We start from the raw sequence: 20,208 nt of genomic DNA on the forward strand, positions 1-20,208 counted from the left end.
AACACTATGGTTTCTTTACTATTGTGTTTAGTAAAAATTAAGAAAATACGCCGGAAAATTAAATTTCTACTATGGGTAAAGGTTTTTTTGGATGATTTTTGAAATTTATAAATTCTGAAATTATTTATATAATAGCAAGGTATTATCATTGGAAAAGGTCAAGGTACCAAAGGTGCGGAGTACGCATAGGGAGGTGAAATGGTACGCTTGAGAAAAAGTGGTATGAGGACCCAACAGGCCAGTCAGTCGTACATTTGGTACGGACAAATTAATCAGTCACAACATGCCTATACTATTTTCTTAGCACTACAGGCAACTACAAACTAATTTTTTTTTTAATGATTTCAGATTTACTTTTGTCAAGATTACATGAAAGATACATCTTTTATCTATAACACCATCTTATCAAAGAATAAAAATATGAAAATATACTTAGGTGAACATTTTATACACGTAAGTAAGTAGAGGCACTCTAATTTTTTACGAAATAAATCTGCACCGCAATTTTATGAATAATTATGAAAATAAAGATTTTGATTCTATATCGAAATGTTTTTGATTTAGGATTTCCTATTATCCATTATCCTACTTAAACTTTGTAAAATATAATAATCATAATCATAATAATCTTTATTTCAAAAAAATCAAAGAGTCCTATGACATTGATTGACAGATGCTAATTTCTGAGAAATAAAGCTAATTTTTCTCTTAAAAATTAAAAAGCTTACGATAATGTGCATTGGACAGCTTTCAAAGTGTTCTTGCTATATTTTAATCATATTACCTACCCACTTACGTAGTAGGTACTTTGTATTTCCATGATTTTAATAGAATACGATATTAACTTGATGGGAACCAATTTCATAAAATACATCCTTTTAGGGAACTAGTAAGAAAACTTCTGTTCCATAGACGGTCCAAGATTAAGTAACTGTTTTTGTTAAAAAAAAGTTTACATTATATTGGAGAAATAGATGGCATTGTTACAGTGAAAATATATATGTATAAAAAAATGATTAGATGAATTTCAAACTTTAAAAAATCTTATCTATTAGCAGTATAATATGTCAATGCCAGTCAATGCTTATAGTTTAGTTTTTCACTCGACCATCGATAAAAAGCGGTTTTTGTAGAGATCGCGTTCACAGATTGTTTTTTTAAAGTACGAATCACAGACTAATTTTACGGAAATTCTTGTTTCTTTCACTTGCCATCGTGAGAGCGGTCTTGTGAAAATTATTAAAATGGCATCGTTGTGTAGACAAATTATTCGTGGAAATGCATTTAAAAGTGTCATTTTGTCGAACGCCAGGCGCGGATTTGCCGACAAAAGTAAGTGCCAATAAATATAACCAATATTTTCACACCTCAATCTCCATTACGTAATGTCAAAAAAATCCCAATTTCCCTGAAATAACCTAGCTCAACTTATTGATATCATAATATAACTCTATTTAATTAATACATTTTCACTGGTACCTAGTGGATACATCAGCAGTGTTTGTAATAAAACAGCTGTTTCTCTTAGAGGTCATTTTCCAAAACATTTTATTTTATTGATTACCTATTTGTATTCCTTAATCAATATTGATTAAACATATAAAACAATGCAATAAATTCATATTTATTGGCTCATGCTAGCACTATGTTATAGGTTTTAAATACATTCATGCATAAGCTGGCTAGATATCCTATTATCAGTTTTTATCTATAGGATAAAACACATCAAGCCCACACTCATACAAGAGTCAGTTCTAACTACAATTGTATCAGATTCAGTTTAGGATTTGGCCTGATTTTCCTTATAATAATATCTCCCACAAGATAGTCAAACCAAAATGCCAAATATGCTTTGCAATTTGGCACACCAACCAAAAAGCAGAAATTCAAAATGAATTTTTGCTAATTTAATATGCATTCAGCGAATTACAAGATGCGTGAGTCCTTTTTACCTTAAATATCCTTTACATTACAGTTTTCCCAACAACCTGTAATATAATTTTTGGTATAATAAGCTCAGATAAAGAAACTATGAAAATGGTACATGTTCCAACGGCCAAGTTCAGTAAAAATATTTTCGGAATGGCACCCGCAATTTATAATAAAATCCCAAATACCATACGACAGATTGATGATCTCAATGCGTTTAAACTTAAACTAAAAAAATATCTTATCAATAAAGCATATTATTCTATAAATGAATTCCTTCTTGACATTTACTAATTTTAAAACAAATAATTTTATTACTTATCACCATTTTAATTTAATTAGACGAATTTAATATATAATCATTCTTGACATAGACACACGCACACACATTGACAAACTTATTAATGAGTTCATTAGGTTTTTTTTTTTATATTTATTTTCATAAATTTTTTTTTTGCAACAAAATTATTATTTGGCTCAAATTTTTATATGCATTTTTTCTTTTATCTTTGTAGTTATTGCATGTCATATGTAGCATGGACTTTAATCTTTAAAATATTTGTACGCCCTGTGGCATAGCATAGTGGAACTTTGTTAATATTTACCACCTTACCATTAACCTGTGTTAAACAAATAAATGATTTGATTTGATTTGATTTGATCCATAACCAAAACATAAAGAAATTATAACAGTTTACTCTACACAAGCCTTACTACTAGCTTACTAATACACTAATAAGCAATCAAAAAGTTCCAGTAACATATGGAATGGCAATTGCAGGTGGAACTATTTCATTGCATGTGAGTGTACTAGCTTGCTATCCAAACTTGAAAAACGAATGTTAGTTAAAGTTTACTGTGTTTATCATGTCTATTTGATTTTTCATTGGCAGTATTGATGATTCTTGTTACAGGGTTGTAAACACCGAGATCACATGATTGGTACATTGCCAAATTTTACATAATATGTATGAAAAATTTTATGGATTTCTTGCACTGTAATACTTTGTTAAGTATATTAGGATTATAAAAATTACACTTGTATAAGTGTGCTCCCTTCTGGAGCAGATGAGGGATAGGTATCATGTGAATGATTTCTTCAGTATTCAATGTATACCATCACTCTTTACTCTGAAGTATAACATTGTAACTGATAAAACTAGCATCTGTATATCCACTTACCAACTGGACCAAAATAGCAGAAATGGTGGAAGTGTAGAAAGAGAGTTTGGAGCTTAAGTGGGCATGGGTGGGTATCCAAGGTACACCTAATACAAAGAATCTGTAATGCCAATATTTCCTCATTCTGACAATAGACACTCCCTTTTCAATTAAGCCACTGAAATCTCTATCAAACACACTTATCGCCACATCCCAACACTAACCATCCTACTCTCTCTCCACCAACCTTCTATCTTCTCTCTCCCTCCCCAGTGATGCCGGACCCTCTGGAGCATGCCACCGGGCTGGAGAAGAAGGAGCTGCTCGCGCTGCAGTCCGGAGACGACGACCCCTTCAACATGAAGGTGCTGAAGAAGAAGGCCGGCACCAAGGACATGCCCACCCTCGTGCCAAGCTGCTTTGACGCGCGTATCGTTGGATGCATATGTAAGTTTTGGTTTTAAAATATTTAAAGAGAAATCATTGCAAAAAACACAGGTATGTATTTTTGAAGATTGTGTTGTGATTCTGCGTACCTAGTTCATAAAGAATACATTAAGCTACTTATATAGTTATAGAAAATCATGAAACTATACATATGCAGGCTGTGGACATAGACTCATCATCATCATCAGACATAAATACAGCTAATTACAGGCATTATTATGTTGCAACTAGCTTCTATTATCTAAGCTCTATAACTAGTATTTATACTAAGACCAATATGAGTCAGAGATATGGGTAGGTCAGTGCTGTATTATTCATTTATAATACATAGCTATATTTTAATGTTTTGTGCATGCATGTTAATGAAAGCACCACTTGTATAATATCCTCTACCTTTCAATATGCCATCACCTGCCTTATTCATCTACTCTTATGTCCTCATGCCTCAGAACAATAGAATATAAGTAATGAAATGTAATGTTTGTTTATTACAGGCGACGAACACGCGACCGCTATCAACTGGCTCTGGCTACACAAGGTATGTGAAGAACCACACTAATCGTTTACGTAAAAGTATGAAGAGCTATACAAATATTGTTGCATTTACACTACCCAAATGGGCCAGCTAGGCCAACCAACATTTGTTAAGAATTATGATGTAATAGTTGGGTATTTTAATTTGTTGATAATATTATAAACTATAATTAAAGATGCAATTAGAATCTGCGTGTAGATTTGCTCGACTTCTCTGGATATTTTCTACTAGAAATTGTCCTAGCTCTAGAGATAACACCTTGACAAAACAGTTGAATAGCTAAAACATTCAATATTTTTTATTAATAACAGATGAGAGCATTTCAACATGTATTCACTGTTATAACTGACTTAGGGCTGATTATTCAATGGTCAGATAAAAGTTATCTGAGAAATAATGCTCATGCTGTCGCGTCAGAATGTTTGTATTAAGACAGTGACAGGAACAATTTTATTCCTCAGATATCATTTATATAATACTATTGAAAAATCAGCCCTTAATCAAAATTGTTGCATTGAAATTCTAAAATGCACTGTTTACACAGACCCTAAAATATAATTTTAATATAGGTATTTATTTTTGCATTTCATTTCCAGGGTCACCCCCGTCGCTGCGAGTGCGGGCACTGGTACAAACTGATCGAGAAGACGCCGCTATAAATACCTTAAAATACATTTTAGTTTACAAATAATGTAGTGGAATCAATAAACATTGTTATCGACACCTTTGCACACTGGCAACACTGGGCTGTTGTCTATGCTTCTGCCTCGCAGAATGTTGCCAATTAAAATATAATTTTAAGAGTATTAATCAGTGTTTTTCTTGCTATTGTTTCCTGATTTGCCGGTCGTCGTGTGAAATGGGTTTAGTTTTATGTAGATATTATTGAAAGTATATGATTAAACTGTTGATACTTATTGTTCTATTTTTATTGATTTCTTTTAAATAAATTTCGGTACTTATTCATCGATAGTGTCATTAACCTCAGTGTATTTCCTGCTAAAAATATTTTAAACGTTCTTGAGCTATCAGCAGACATCATTAATTCAAATGTAAGATGCAAAGTAAAATTTATGATAGTATTATTAAATTCACATTTATTTTGTTAACTGGAATACGATATAGGTCAAGAATGAAAACAACAATAAGTAAAGAATATTAACTTTTATCATTTAATGGTAGAAATAAACAGGACTAACAAATTAAGTATACATAATATAACGTAAATGAACATAGGCAATATACTATCTAATATAGGTAGGTAGCTTAAATTTTAGGTATAGGTACTCAATTTCCCAGACCAAAAGACCACACGTGTAATTAGAACCTCAGTAAAGACGTCCTAGAAATTTTCTTTACCTAAAGATCGGTACAGCATTCTAGGAACGTAAAGTACCCTATCTGATATCGGTTCTTCAGCATATCTGACTCGTGGCATGATGCTTTTGTGGTCTGAGAATACTGACCGTACTCAACCCAATAATGTAATGACTCTTCTCAGGCGCGGATCCAGACCTCAAAATAGGTGATGGGCAAGTCTAAAAAAGTTCTTTTGTCTCGCCTTGAGGTACTGATAGCAGATGATTTTTTTGTATGCGCATGGGAGTGATGATTATTATGGTTACGCTAAATATAATTTTTGCATCTCAAAAGCCCTCCGTATCAAAAAATATTGTTAAATCAAAACTGTAAAATTTTAACTTTTTGAATTTTTTTACTAACAAAACGTGTTACGGCAAAAGATATACTACCTATACAACGTATAGTTACACAACTAGACTAATTTTATATCGACAGTGGTCTATAATAGTTTTATGATACCTACAGCTATTTAAAAGCTTTTGTTAAAAAACAGTGTTTTAGATTTCCAAAATTTTGACTCAAATACAAACGGAAAAGAGCTTAATGACTATTATAGCCTATGAAGTCATTGAACAAGCGCAAATATATATATGTCGCAGGCATCTGGTTTAATCTTCTTTTTGATTGAACCACTAGCTAACTAGTTGGATGTTTTGTGACGCTTGTACAATCAACGTTCGGCCTAGTCATACAACTGAATGGCGCCATCCAATGAACGGGCTAGTGGTTCAATCAAAAAGAAGATTAAGCCAGATGCCTGCGACATATATATATTTTTTTTTTTTTCTAAATTCGATTTTGGTTTCGGTCGATTTGGTGTCGACATATATATATATATATATATATATATATATATATATATATATATATATATATATATATATATATATATATATATATATATATTTTCTAAATTCGATTTTGGTTTCGGTCGATTTGGTGTCGAAATTTTGTAAGTGGAACTTTTTTATAGCTCGTGACTCTCGTGAGTGTATTATTATTAAACTCAAGGGGGACACTCAAGTTTAACAAAAATTAGCACTTCGAAGCTTAATATTTATATTTATATTTAGCTTCATATTTATCATTGAATTGAAAAAAACCGGCCAAGAGCGTGTCGGACACGCTCGCACATGAAAGGGTTCAGTAGCCATAAGATAGGTCGGCCGCTTGACAAAAAAAAAAATTCCATAGTTAAGGCAACTGCACGTCATAAGTTGGTCGAGTTTATGATTATAAATAAATGGTTTATCATTATGAATATCTCCACTAAATTTTTTGACAATCGGTGCTGAAACTGCGGAGAACGAGCCAGGACAGACGGACGGACGGACGGACAGACATGACGAAACTATAAGGGTTCCTAGTAGACGGATCCCTAAAAATGGTTTGATCGTACCTATAATATTTTTTTAAGACCTATTCAACGATATCCCACACTATCTAAGCTAGGGAAAAAGAATATTCATCCTCACGTAACAGACTTTTTTTCAATATTTTATTTTATTACTTTGACGGGGCCCTAAAATTGTATATCTTTGCGCAATAGAAAGAAGATAGGTGGTGACAGACAGACCGACAACAAAGTGATCCTATGATTCCTTTTTTTCTTTGAGGTACGGAACCCTAAATGCAAAGAAAGGCTTTCTTTTAAATAACATTACACAAAAATACCTACTTATTTTGCTTATCGAGATCAAACTAGTCTTGTTGTATGCGTAAATAGTGGCTTTGACCGTGAGCCGTCACCGAAACACAGAGTCTTGGCATGACTGAAAAATTTATGGTTTTTGAATTCCCATAACTATCCGGAGGGTTTTCAGGGTGGAAAAAAAATATTTAGCATAACCCAAAATCATCACCCCCTACCATTCATACACCCGAGTCCGCGTTGTTCTATGCCACCAACATAATATTATAAAAAATAGGTGATAAAATAACTAAATTATAAATATTAAATTAAATTATTTAAATTATTCGATACTGTTTAATCCGTCTTCACCTTCATACCTTAAGGAACGTTTCGAGTTTCGCTTCACGACACACAATAAAAATCTACGTTCCACTGAAAATCTTCGTATAAATATTCCGCCCCATACAACTTCTTTTTACTTCAACTCTTTTACAGTCCAAGCCATCCAACTATGGAACGCTCTCCCTTTAAATATAAGGCAAGCGCCATCTCCTGCGTCTTTTAAACGTATGATCAAAAGTCATTATCTTGAAGAACAAGTTGAGTCTTAGTTAAATTATTTTTATTTTAGTTATTTAAATTGTCAGAGCTAATATATATTTATAATATATATTATTTTATTTAATTATTGTTATATATTTATTTATGTATGTATTTATAATGATATATGTATTTTATATGTTCAATAATTTTGTTTGTTTTTAGTTGTTAATTTCGTAATTATTAAGTACACCTAAGTGCCCTTTTCCAATGTTTAACTTTTTATCTATAACGGTTGTCTGGAAGAGATCGCTCTTAGCGATAAGACCGCCATTTGTGCATGTATGTTAATTAAGTTAAATTTAAGTTATGTTTTATGGTGTGCAAATAAAGATTATTATTATTATTATGTTGTGTCTTTACCATCACGGGACCATGGGGTCCCGGGCATTTATTATTATTATTATTATTAAATTCCCATGGTTTCATTATGGCTAGTCATTTAGGTGATGGGCATGCCCACCTTGCCCATATGGGTGGATCCGCGCCTGACTCTTCTACTACTTTTAGTTTACGTAAACGTAAGTATCCATTCTCACACCAACTGTCGACGTCGTGCATCTTCTGTCATCGTGTGTTTACGTTAGTCACCGCCAGGGGCGCTGTATTGTATGTAAGAAAGGACACTTTCGTTTACTTTCACTATAATAACTAAGGATATGATGAGTTAATGTAATATATTATCTTAAGCGGTAATATTAATAGTGAGAAGATGAAATAATAAAAATACTAAATCTATCTGCAGATACAATCATATTTTTTTAAGTAATCTAATTCATATGGAAGTTTATCTGGTTGCAGTTAGTAACAAAATCATAAAAGTCAATCTATGTTCGTCTAACTACAACAATATAATATCTTTTATACATTTTAATCACTAATATCAATTTTCGTACAAAGCGAACCTAAAAATCATATACATTTTGCCTCATATTTTTGGACTGTGCTGATTATAAATTTTACCAACAAAATCTAGCCCACCACATGCTTATTCGATAAATAATGATTTAAAAATAAATGACAATCACAGATCTTATCTAGTAAAGATGAGGAAATATTATGGGACACGTCAGATATTAGGTATGTTCCCTGAAAGTCTATTTTTTTGTTTGTGTCATCCTAAAGTTTTTTTTGGTTATTTTATGAACTTCAAGTTCATAAAATAACCAAAAAAAACTTTGCATGCTAATCATTTGTTTTTTTTATTTATCTATTTACGGTTTTTTTTTATTTCAAGTGGAAATTACTTTAACCTTTTTTAAACATTCACTCCTAACTAATTTTCTTTTTCTATGAACCCACACTCCCCCCAAAATCATACTCAATTCCGACCAATCATTCAAATCTTTGAGCCGACATTTCCAATTTCAAAACGTCACACACCGCGCCTAAATTTCAAATTTAGAATCCCAATTTTCTTCGCGCCTTTTTCGTCTTCCAAAAAGTTTTTAAATAGTGATGAAAATCCTTTTTCTGTGCAACGCTATGGCTATGGCCAGCCATATCATAGCGGTCGCCGTGTTAGTGGTTAGAAGCTGCGCGTGAGTTGGATAAGGTATCTTGTAGTTGAATAACACGTGGTTCTTGAGGAGCTCGCTACCGATGTAGATGACCAGAGCATTTTGACCTGCAAAGAGGTGAGAATGGAATGATTAGTAAGTGATACAGTTTGAATTCTTTAACGCCAATCATTATATAATATTATAATATTCATATATTTGAGCAGAACTTAAGTGAAAGAAGATACTAACAATTGATTAATGCATTTGAACCTAAAACAGGTTTTATAAAATACACTGACATGCTGAACTTGAAACACTCCTCTATGTACAATGTACATCTCTCTCCATAGCTCAAACCAAAAAGGTCATTCTAGGCCCTAGGCCATTTCTAAACTATCTGGCCACTCAGAAACTAAACTGCACAACTTTTTAAAAATAATAAAAAACAAAAAATCACCAGCATAATAAAACGGCCGCCCACCCCACCGGTTCTTCAGGTCCACCACATAGTACAGCACTGCCTGAGCGAAGAAAGCCATCGACGACGTCACCAGGCAGTAGGACACGGACCAGAGGTTCTTGTTCACCGGAATCGGCCCCCCGTTCTTGGAGAACTGGCATAGCCCCCCGCCGGCCAGGCCGAAGATGATGGAGTAGAACACCCACCGCATTATGCGCGCTCTGTAAAGGGGAAAAGTGGGGGTTTAGTAAGGAATATAAGGAACTATTTAGAAAAAAATACAAAGTAAATAATAAATTCAGCGAATCCCGAGCGATACAGTCAGTTACAGTGTGTTAAAGTTTTTATTTTATTTTGTACAGTGTATACCAGCGCTCTTCCACTCAAGGAAAACATCGTAAGAAAACCTACACATTTATTTAGATGGAGCCAGCTGCATACACACACCTCAATACTCTTATAGAATAAAATAGAAAAGGTTCCCCACTCAGCACGTGCGCTACTCACCTAGCATGGTGGTGCAGGTACTTACCTACACCCCTACAGAGCATAGAATACAAAAGCTTCCCCACTCAGCACGAGCGCTACTAACCTAGCATGGTTATACGCCAGCATCAGGCGCGCAGCATGGGCGCCGGCCTGCAGGACTAGCACGCCGGACAGCACTCCCAGCAGCCCCTCAGGGTCGTAGGGCACCGTCGTGTGGTAGATGTCTTTGAAGGTCCCGTGCTGGTAGAGGTGGGATGGGCCTAGGATTTCTCTGTGGGGTAGAAATTGGTAATAGATAGATAGATGTTCTGTGTTTGTAAACAAACAATATACAGTTGATTGATAGTATAAATGATAATAACACAGAGGTTCAAGATATCGTCTGAGCTTTTCTGGAAGACAAAAATTCTATTATTTATAGTAATATTAAGCTTTCTAGTGAAAGAGTACCTAATTAACATCCATCCATACTATTCCATACATAAAGTTTATGTAGTTTATGTCTAGACCAATTTTGTAGGATTTTTGTATATAGGAAGCTGTCAGACTGTATAACACGTAAGCTTCTTTAAATCGTGAAATTCCCACGGGAAACCTATTAAAGTTAATAATCATACCAAAATAAATAGGGGAATTATAAAACGAGCGAACAAAAAAAAACTTTGCGACTGATGATGACATATTGACGTTGATTCTGAAGGCAGAAATTCTAATTTTAACGCTGTCAAACTAAAAAAATTGCTAGCATAAAATGACATTTACGGAAACAATCATAGAGTCGAATTTTAAACAAAGAAATTAAGGTTTTGACATCGCTAAATTTAAAATTTCTGCCTTCAGAATCGATATCACTGTTTTAATAACTTGAGCGGTATGAATTTTAGTAAGCGAAAAATTAACTAAACTGACGACGAATATTGATTTATAATAAAATCCAAAACGAGCTTACAAAAAGTGGATTATGATAAATCCATTTCAGATATTAAAATTTTATCCGAGCGACTTAATTACTAAGTGAGCGACTGGAAATACAGAGAGGGCAACTTCAATATTACGATAGATTCGATTTTTCTAAGTGAGGTTATACTTAGCGAACTACTAAAAAGTTCACTTTGAGCAAAGTTTTGTATGCTGCTTTATTAATGATTATTGGTAACTGATATTCTATTTGAGGGCTTATGTTTTTTATTTTGATACGCTTCTTTTTGCTTTGCTTTGCAACGAAAATGCTACAGATTTAAACTATACTATAAGTTTAGTCATATAAGTTCTTTTGTTTTATTTGTTGTTTCCTTGTGTATTTTTGGTGTGTGGTGCTGGTCTCCGAATAAATATTTTTTATCTTTTTTATCTTACCCTGACTACTGAGCCGATGGTCCCGGGTTCGATTGCCCGGCTGGGGCAGATATTTGTTTAAATACAGATATTTGTTCTCGGGTCTTGGATGTGCCCGTAAAATGGCAATAGGCCCGCCCCCTATTACATTGGGACTAACATAACGCTCTGGCGAAAAGTGGGTGCAGCAATGCACCTCTGCCTACCCCGCAAGGGAGTACATTAGTACAAGGCGTGAGTGTATGTTTTTTATACTCTGCTCATTAGTGTATTTTTCAAAGTGGTTTTTGTATTCGAAACACTTCATTTAAGATAAAATGCCGCTCAGTATAAAAAATACATTTGCCAAATATTGAAAAAAATGCAGGACGTAACGTTGACACTCAAACAAATATTAGGTCGCTCAAATATTATGAAGCTGCTCATTTTGTATTTTAAGTAACTCAAATTAATGTTTGTAAGTTGCTGTTCTGTTGATTTCTCGTCACTCGCAGTCAGTCGCTCACTTAGTAATTCTATAACCCAAATTAATTAATTTTGACACTTAGAACTGTAATTTACAGTCACTCGTTTTATTGCTACCCAAATAAATACCACTAATAACTCACCGATCAATATACCCGCTGATCCCTCCAGTACAGTTCTGCAGCGAATAGTTCCCGTGCTCAGACAGGTGCAGGCCGCCGGGCCCGAGGTAGCCGCGGGGGCAGCCTGGCGCCGCAACGGTTAGAGTTACTGTCAGCTGTGGGGGAGATAGAGGGATATGTAAGAGAGAGATAGCAGGCTAAAATTAAATATTTTGGGGGCAGGTGCAGATTCTGAAGATATATTGATGACAGTATTTTAGCATTTTTGATTACTTTTTGACAGACAGAACAAGACAGTGCGCTGTATGCGTTTTGTACAGGCTGTGCAAAGTGTGCCTGAGTTACCCCGTTTCGGCTTAGACCCTTTTTTCAGCCTGTATATGTTTCATATTTATAAAGACGTATTATTCATGGGATTGGACGGATGTGTTCATTTATAATATTTATTATTATTACACAGACTTATCACCGTTACATGTGATATGTGTCAGAATAACCAAAATGATAGGTAAGGTTTCGAACTCATTAATTTGATAATACAACTTATGAGGTTTGTTTATCTTTGATTAAATCTTGGATAAATTATATTGTTGTAATGCTGGTATACACCCCTGTAATACTGCAATGGTAATGTAATAACCAAACGTCTAAATATGTATTATTCTTACATGTATAGCAACCAGTGATAGAGTGAACAGCCATTGCTTCCAGCCAGCGCGGATGTCGCGGATCAGAGAGTGTCCTGAAACAAACATTAACAAAATTAGTATGTATAACAACACTGATAAACAAGCTGACTAAAATATGATGAAGTTTTACGAATGCAGCTCAAGCACTATCTCTACCAACAGGCTACGTCTGCCTAGATAGCCTAGCTAGGCATTGTTTTTTGCATAGGCATTTGTTTGTTTTTCTATTGTTTCTGCCCGCAGCACAGGCATGTTATATTTATACCATTTATCCGTGCGACGGAGTATATTGGTATAACTTAGAAAGAACTTGTGTCCACTCAGCTATTGCAGAATTCACCGCAGATAAGCAGCGAGGGCCCAAAACATTTGACTCGGCATTTCTCGAGCTCGCAACACTCGCGACGTCCCGTTCACTCCTACTTAAAACCTGCTAGGGGGAAGTCTACTCACTAGGTACAATCCCCTGGTCCGTGCTAATGGCCGCGACCTCCACGGCGCCCGCCAGCAGGTGCAGGGCGGCGAGGCGCTGCAGCACGCCCGGCAGCCGCGCCCCGGACCAGCCCGAGTTCACGGAGCCAGAGCCAGGTGATCATAGTGTACATAGTAACGTCAACCCACTCATGTACTGGCTTGTACCAAGGAGTGTATCAATGGCTTCTTCGCAGGCTTCTACCTTGATGGAGCCAGCGCTGTTCCAACCAATGCCAGCCAGCCTTAGTCGTCCACGGGTGGATATAAGCGTCTAAAAAGGAGGCGCTATAAGCGCTACACAATTTTCTTCTTGGGATTCCTCATCCATCCAGTGGCTGGTGCTACGTTTGCCACGGTAGCCATAGGTCTAGAATCCAAACCTGCGACGACGCTGTATCACGTAAACGCCTTCCTGTCTCCATAAAAGAGAGCGTGAGAGTGACGTCACGCGTGTTATGAGCTCGCATCGCGGCTTTTATCTGCGTTGCGTGCGACGGAGGTATGTTATATGGCATTCAGCTGCGCGTTTGAGCATCTAGAGCGCTCTATATAGCGTGGGTCCATTCCAGGCTTCCTTAAAAACGTCCGCAGCGCTTTTATCTACGTTGCGTGCGACGGAGGTATGTTATATGGCATCCAGCCAACGGAGCATCTACAGCGCTCTATATAGCGTGGGTCCGCCCCAGACTTCCTTACAATGTAGCGGCGACACTAATCTACTCACCGGGTACAATCCCTTGGTACGTGCTGATGGCCGCGACCTCCACGGCGCCCGCCAGCAGGTGCAGGGCGGCGAGGCGCTGCAGCACGCCCGGCAGCCGCGCCCCGGACCAGCCCGAGTTGATGAGCTAACCATATGGTATAGTGGCGCTCATTAATACACTATAGGTACCTTTTTCTTCGGCCATCCATATCCAATGGTATTATAAATGCCCCCGCTAGTATATTACCAACGCGGACCAGGTTTTTAGTTTGTCATTGCGCGCGTGGCTTTTGTTAACCTTTATGGTATATAACGGCGCGACGGAATATATTGCTAGCGCTAGGAATCGATTAGATTTTATCCGCGCTGCGTGCAACGTAAACGGCATATAATATTGGATCTAGTCGCGCGACGGAGCATTTAGAGCGTTATTTAAAGCCACAGGTCCGCTCCAGACTTATTATCGACACTAGTCTATACTAGTCTACTCACCGGGCACAATCCCCTGGTCCGTGCTGATGGCCGCGACCTCCACGGCGCCCGCCAGCAGGTGCGCGGCGGCGAGGCGCTGCAGCACGCCCGGCAGCCGCGCCCCGGACCAGCCCGAGTTCACGGCACCGGGCGAGCGTAGTGTAGTGTATGTAGTGAAGCCCAACCCATTAATACACTACTGGCTTCTACCAAGGAGAGCAAAATTATGCAGCAGTGAACGGAGCCAGCACTGTTCCTAACCACTACCAGCCAGCCTTCATTGTCCACGGATATAAGTGTCTATATAGGAGCGCCAGAGGAGCTACAAAATTCCTCATCCATCCAGTGGCTGGTGCTACTTCAGGGCCGTAGCCCGTGGCAGACGTATCTGCCACTGTGCTATAGGTCTAGAATCCAAACCTGCGATGATGCCGCATCGCATAAACCCCTTCCTGTCTCCATAAGAGAGAGCGATATGTCACGCGTCTACTAGACTAGAGTGGTCTGCTCTAGGCTTTCTTATAAAGTAGCAGCGACCCTAATTTACTTACAAATATGCCATTAATCCGTGAGAGTAGCGCGATAGCGCTAGAATCCTCAAAAATGCGAATTGGCGCAAGCTTACAGCACGCATCACGCTGTCTCCTAAAGCGGGAAGGAGACTAGTCCAGTAATCAAATCACCGGGCACGATCCCCTGGTCAGTGCTGATGGCCGCGACCTCCACGGCGCCCGCCAGCAGGTGCAGGGCGGCGAGGCGCTGCAGCACGCCCGGCAGCCGCGCCCCGGACCAGCCCGAGTTCACGGAGCCCAGGACTGTGCCGACCACTACCAGCCAGCCTTCATCGTCCACGGATATAAGTGTCTATATAGGAGCACCAGAGGAGCTACAAAAATCCTCCAAATTCCTCATCCATCCAGTGGCATGTGCAAACGAGCATAGTGTAGTGTATGTAGTGAAGCCCAACTTACTCGTCTACTACTGGCTTCTATCAAGAAGTGTAACAATGGCTTCTTCGCAGGCTACCTCTACCACTATACGTACGTCTGCCGCGGTATCATAATCCGCTAGCATCATACCGTCGGGGAGCAGGTTTAAAGTTATTTGCCCGTTCGGTAGAATGTCACTGTATATTGCTAGCGTTCGCTCTGAGATTCCACTCAATGCAAAGGACCATAGACAATTTAGACACTAAACTTACTTATAAGGCTCTAATCCGTGAGACTAGCGCGATAGCGCTAGAATCCTCTACGTTATATGGCATTTTGCCGCGCGACGGAGCATTTAAAGCGCTATTTAGACAACGCAGCGGCTAAGATCCGCTATTTAGACAACGCAGCGGCTAAGATCTAAGACCTACTTACCAGGTACAATCCCCTGGTCAGTACTAATAGCCACGACCTCCACGGCGCCCGCCAGCAGGTGCAGGGCGGCGAGGCGCTGCAGCACGCCCGGCAGCCGCGCCCCGGACCAGCCCGAGTTCACGGAGCCCAGGACTATGCCGATGATGGCTAGGAAGAGCGAGCGACGCGCCACCTGGAGGGTTGCAGGTTAAAGTTCAGTCATTGATTTATACAGCGGAAAAATTTGACGTTTCCCATTTCGATCTTTTATCGCAATATTCGTTCATTCATTCCTTCACTCAGTTACTACTTCATTCAATATGTTTCATTCATTCAACGCTTGCTTCACTCAGTTTCTATTTCATTCATCGGACTTAACATAGCGTAGCAGTCTTTAGCTACATCAGTTTTTACCAACATTTCCTTATATACTCACATGCATAAATAAACGCAGTCCACCGTGTCATAGAAGTCCTCAACCGCGAGTGCAGTGCGAGCACCAGCGCCTGTCCCATGGCGAAGGCGCACCACGGCGCCGCGAGTGAGCTCCATATAGTGACTATAGGCAGTCACCGGAGTTATATCGCTCATATGACTATTGCTACTGTTATTATTGGCTTTTAAGCTTCACTAAGATTCACTCTATTCTAATTTCGTTCATTTATAGCATCATTCGTTCACTCATTCCTTCAGTCGATTACTATTTCATTCAATAGGTTTCAGTCATTCATCGCTGTCTTCGCTCAGTTTCTATTTCATTCAGCGATCTTGCTATTTAGCTACATAAGGTTGTTTTAGCACTTACATGCATAAACGCAGTCCACCGTGTCATAGAAGTCCTCAACCTCGAGTGTAGCGCCAGCACCAGCGCCTGCCCCATGGCGAAGGCGAACCACGGCGCCGCGAGGTCACTCCATATAGAGAGACTAGAGGGAGCCACCGGAATTATAGTGATATGACTATTGCTACTGTTATTATTTGCTTTTAAGCCCTCTGTTCCCATTTCGTTCCATTATCCACGATTCGTTCAATCATTCCTTCACTTTGTTACTGTTCCATTCATTCATTTTACATTCATTCAACGCTTCCTTCGCTTAGTTTTTATTTCATTCAGCGACCTTGCTATTTAGCTACTTTAGGATGTTTTGGCACTCACATGCATAAACGCAGTCCACCGCGTCATAGAAGTCCTCAATCTCGAGTGTAGCGCCAGCACCAGCGCCTGTCCCATGGCGAAGGCGAACCACGGCGCCGCCAGGTCGGCCAACGTTAGCCCGTTCCATACGGAGTGGCGGAATATGTCGTAGCCGCCGCCGCCCGAGTTCACGAAGATCTGCGGGGAAGGAGGGATAATTAAGATTAAACAACTAAGATTACTTTGGGATAGTGTTTATTTGTTGTATGTAGTAAGATGAGTTTGGGTGCTGACTGCTGACTGAATGTGTTGCGATTGATCGAATTCAAATGGCAAATCATAAAGTCACCCATAAATAAGATCCGATCTGATGACAGTTAGGTTAGATTTGAATAATATTATCGAAACATCCTAATCATTTATATTTAACTAGACAGGATTTTTTACAAATGTAAGTAGCGGATTATTAATAAGATTTTAGGAATTTCTCATAAAAATTGATCTCATTCCGAAAATTTACTAATCAGTAATTATAGACATGAAGTACATAATACTCATACCTATACTCATGTCGTGAAGTACAGTCAACTACATAAATAGCTATAGACTTTTGTACCTTGTCAATCTGAAACCGCCTTTCCCTTCATTGAAACATTGACCGTTCGCCAGTATGACAAGGTACAGAAATGTACCTATAACTACTTATGCAGCTGACCGTACATAATGCTTATTGGAGCTTTCAGTGCATACATAAAGCCTTAAAACTGTAACAAACATACCATAAGAGCAACAGCGAACCCGCGGAAGATGTCTAGCGAGCGCAGGCGGGAGCGCGTGGGCGCGCGCGGCGCCGCCGAGTCGCCCGTCAGCACGCGCGTGTCCGACCCGAGCTCGTTGTCTTCACTGGAGTGTCGGGGGAGGAAGGTTGGTGTTAACAAAAGCCATAGGCAAGCTGTAGATCGCATCAATTCGCATCCAGTGACGTGCTTTGGGAGAGGCCTACGTCTAGCAGTGGACTGCTATAGGCTGATGAATTGGGGTACCATCAATTACTGCTTAACATATTATGATGAATGGACTATAAGAGCCCTTTCCGAATGGGCAGTTTAGTTTATTTTGGCCAATTTACAAGTAAATCAATTTTTTTCATAAACTTACACAATGTAGCATTAAATGTGCACTTGGTCAAGCAAGAGCCTCTTTCTACATGGCTAGAATACATCACATTTTACCTTTGCCTGTTCATGGTTTTCATACATCATCAGGCAAATTTAAGAAGATCTCTGCATAGCATTTAAACACCAAACTACACAATAATATTACATCAAAAAGTCTCTTACCGATTAAAGAACCTAGCATACATCCGTCCAGCGACCACACGCTTTCCAATACCCTTCACGATGTACCACAGAGTGGCCATAGAGAAGAGTATGACGATGGCGGTGAGGATGGGCAAGTAGGCCGCATCCGGCTCCGCTGTCATCTTCGGCGCACACTCCCCGGTGGTGACCTCAGTGAGGTTGAGGTCATACTGGCCGAATTCTCCGAACTGGTACGTGCCTGGAAGGTACGGAGTTGGGTGTTTAGATTTAGTTATTCCAGGTCAACATTATGTATGTAACATGGAATAGGTGTGGGAGAGAGGGGCTTAATGCTGTCTGGATGGGCAAAACCAGTTACAGTTAGTTGTCAGATAAAAATTGTAATTGATTAACGAAACTCATCATCAAAAATGTTATGTTATTTAATTATACAGTAAAACCTACTCAATTCTAGAACCCCCCTAATCTTACAAAATACTGTTCTATCAAGTTTTATGTTCATCCCTTTAGTTTTCCTATCCAGCAGAGTTACCGAGGTTCTGTTTGTTATGGTTATAAAATCATACAATAATAAAAAATCAAATACATTTACACTTATCATTCTACCTTTATGAGTAAATGTATGTTTATCTAAAGACAGCTTTGTCACAATTGTTCCTTTCCTTAGTAACATGATTAATTATTGTATATCCATAATAATTAATAACAAAGATAAGGCAAGGTCCTTCAACCTGGTGATCATATCCTGTAATACGCAGGACAGTGGGCTGATTATTTTAAATATTATTTTGTTTTAATGTTTTTTTCTTTTTATGATTTTGCAAACATGTGATCAGTACGTGTACTATGAGCAGTTGTGTTGCGAGAGTTTAGCTTTTTCTTTTAATGTTACTTATAAAGTTGTATTTAGGTTTTATATACTCTTCAAAAAGTTACAAATATTGTAAAGCAATCAATTTTGGATAAAAACCTAAATTTATTTTTGTCTGTAAATGTAATTTTCAAGTCAATTATATTATGTTAATTCATTGTCATTACTCATTATTTAAAATGATATCTCAATTTGTTAGTAAGTTGTGTTTTCCCATCATACTGTATATGGTTTAGCATCATAATAGATCTGTTATACCTACTTATACATAATTAAATTAAAGCAACTGCATAGCCCAGTCACATGCCATATAATCCTATCATGGTTGTTAAAGAGGTTAAATATAAATGTGTGACTCATTTTACAGGCCTTACCTATACATATTTACATGTTCATGTTATTCAAATACAATATTATTAGGTATTATAAAGACCTTTATTTAAATGTAAATACTAGGTAAAGGACAGCTCAGGCTTAAGCAATAACATGCATAAGTACAGAGATACTAGGATCATAATCTTGGAAAGGAATCTATTCTGTTTGTCATAGGAATAAGACATACTTTGTATAATTTAGGCTTCTGTACATGGATCAAATGTTAAAAGTACCTAATTATTCTTAGGTTGATGCTATCGATAAAAACTACCCTCAAAAGTAAATAAAAGTGTGACGACACAAAGAAAGTTACAAATATGGAAATAATACCCACCATTGCAGATTTCCCCATTTGCATTATGAACAGCGTACTTCAGTGGACTGGTCGTGCCGAACACTAATTTGGTGTTGTTTTTAAACGTAGCTGTTTCTAGCAATGCACAGCCTTCACATTCCAAATATTGACTCCAGAAACTGACTTTTTCCGAAGTAATAACTTGTAAACAAGCTTGGTCATAGCGCAGTCGACGACCATCGCACTCGCGGATGAAGTAGCCCACGTTTTCGTAAACCCCTAACGACATTTTGCACTACATCAGATTCCTTTTACATCAACTTTTAACTGCAATAGAATTTGTTGAACTAAATAAAATGCAATTTTGGCAAAGAATTACAGTTTTGACAAGACAAACAAAACATGAATCACGTTGAATGAAATATGAATGAACGAAAACAAAATTTGACCGAATGGATGAACAAAATTTCAGTGTTGCTACATGACAAAA

General features: G+C 37.9%; 2 protein-coding genes and 1 long non-coding RNA gene across 3 annotated transcripts; 1 reads left to right on the top strand and 2 right to left on the bottom strand.

Annotated features, from left to right (window-relative positions):
* Positions 1 to 1,171: 1,171 nt before the first annotated feature.
* On the top strand, positions 1,172 to 4,878 carry LOC105391138 (cytochrome c oxidase subunit 5B, mitochondrial). The gene is made up of 4 exons (XM_011562564.3): positions 1,172 to 1,332; positions 3,364 to 3,537; positions 4,032 to 4,075; positions 4,669 to 4,878. The coding sequence occupies exons 1-4, from the start codon at positions 1,245 to 1,247 to the stop codon at positions 4,729 to 4,731; spliced, it is 369 nt and encodes a 122-aa protein (XP_011560866.1). The 5' UTR covers positions 1,172 to 1,244; the 3' UTR covers positions 4,732 to 4,878.
* Positions 4,879 to 5,221: 343 nt separating this feature from the next.
* Positions 5,222 to 8,820, bottom strand: LOC125490140. The gene is made up of 3 exons (XR_007267492.1): positions 8,161 to 8,820; positions 7,109 to 7,111; positions 5,222 to 5,568 (listed from the first exon to the last, which is right to left on the bottom strand). It is a non-coding gene; the product is annotated as an uncharacterized LOC125490140 (long non-coding RNA).
* Positions 8,821 to 8,994: 174 nt separating this feature from the next.
* On the bottom strand, positions 8,995 to 20,152 carry LOC105391139 (heparan-alpha-glucosaminide N-acetyltransferase). The gene is made up of 10 exons (XM_048628411.1): positions 19,758 to 20,152; positions 18,196 to 18,415; positions 17,635 to 17,758; positions 16,877 to 17,053; positions 15,742 to 15,913; positions 12,709 to 12,782; positions 12,062 to 12,195; positions 10,222 to 10,389; positions 9,627 to 9,850; positions 8,995 to 9,294 (listed from the first exon to the last, which is right to left on the bottom strand). Exons 1-10 carry the CDS (start codon positions 20,005 to 20,007, stop codon positions 9,116 to 9,118), a joined length of 1,722 nt encoding a protein of 573 aa, XP_048484368.1. The 5' UTR covers positions 20,008 to 20,152; the 3' UTR covers positions 8,995 to 9,115.
* Positions 20,153 to 20,208: the final 56 nt, after the last annotated feature.

Source organism: Plutella xylostella, chromosome 20 (assembly GCF_932276165.1).
Source record: "Plutella xylostella chromosome 20, ilPluXylo3.1, whole genome shotgun sequence".
NCBI lineage: Eukaryota > Metazoa > Arthropoda > Insecta > Lepidoptera > Plutellidae > Plutella > Plutella xylostella.

Coding starts and splice junctions, on each gene's coding strand:
- LOC105391139 (XM_048628411.1), bottom strand. CDS start 20,007: ATGTCGTTAGGGGTTTACGAAAACGTGGGCTACTTCATCCGCGAGTGC. Junction 18,416..19,757: donor AAATGGGGAAATCTGCAATG/GTGGGTATTATT, acceptor CGTACCTTCCAG/GCACGTACCAGTTCGGAGAA. Junction 12,783..15,741: donor TGACCAGGGGATTGTACCTG/GTAAGTAGGTCT, acceptor TGTTTGTTTCAG/GACACTCTCTGATCCGCGAC.
- LOC105391138 (XM_011562564.3), top strand. CDS start 1,245: ATGGCATCGTTGTGTAGACAAATTATTCGTGGAAATGCATTTAAAAGT. Junction 1,333..3,363: donor GCGCGGATTTGCCGACAAAA/GTAAGTGCCAAT, acceptor CTCCCTCCCCAG/TGATGCCGGACCCTCTGGAG. Junction 3,538..4,031: donor GCGTATCGTTGGATGCATAT/GTAAGTTTTGGT, acceptor TGTTTATTACAG/GCGACGAACACGCGACCGCT.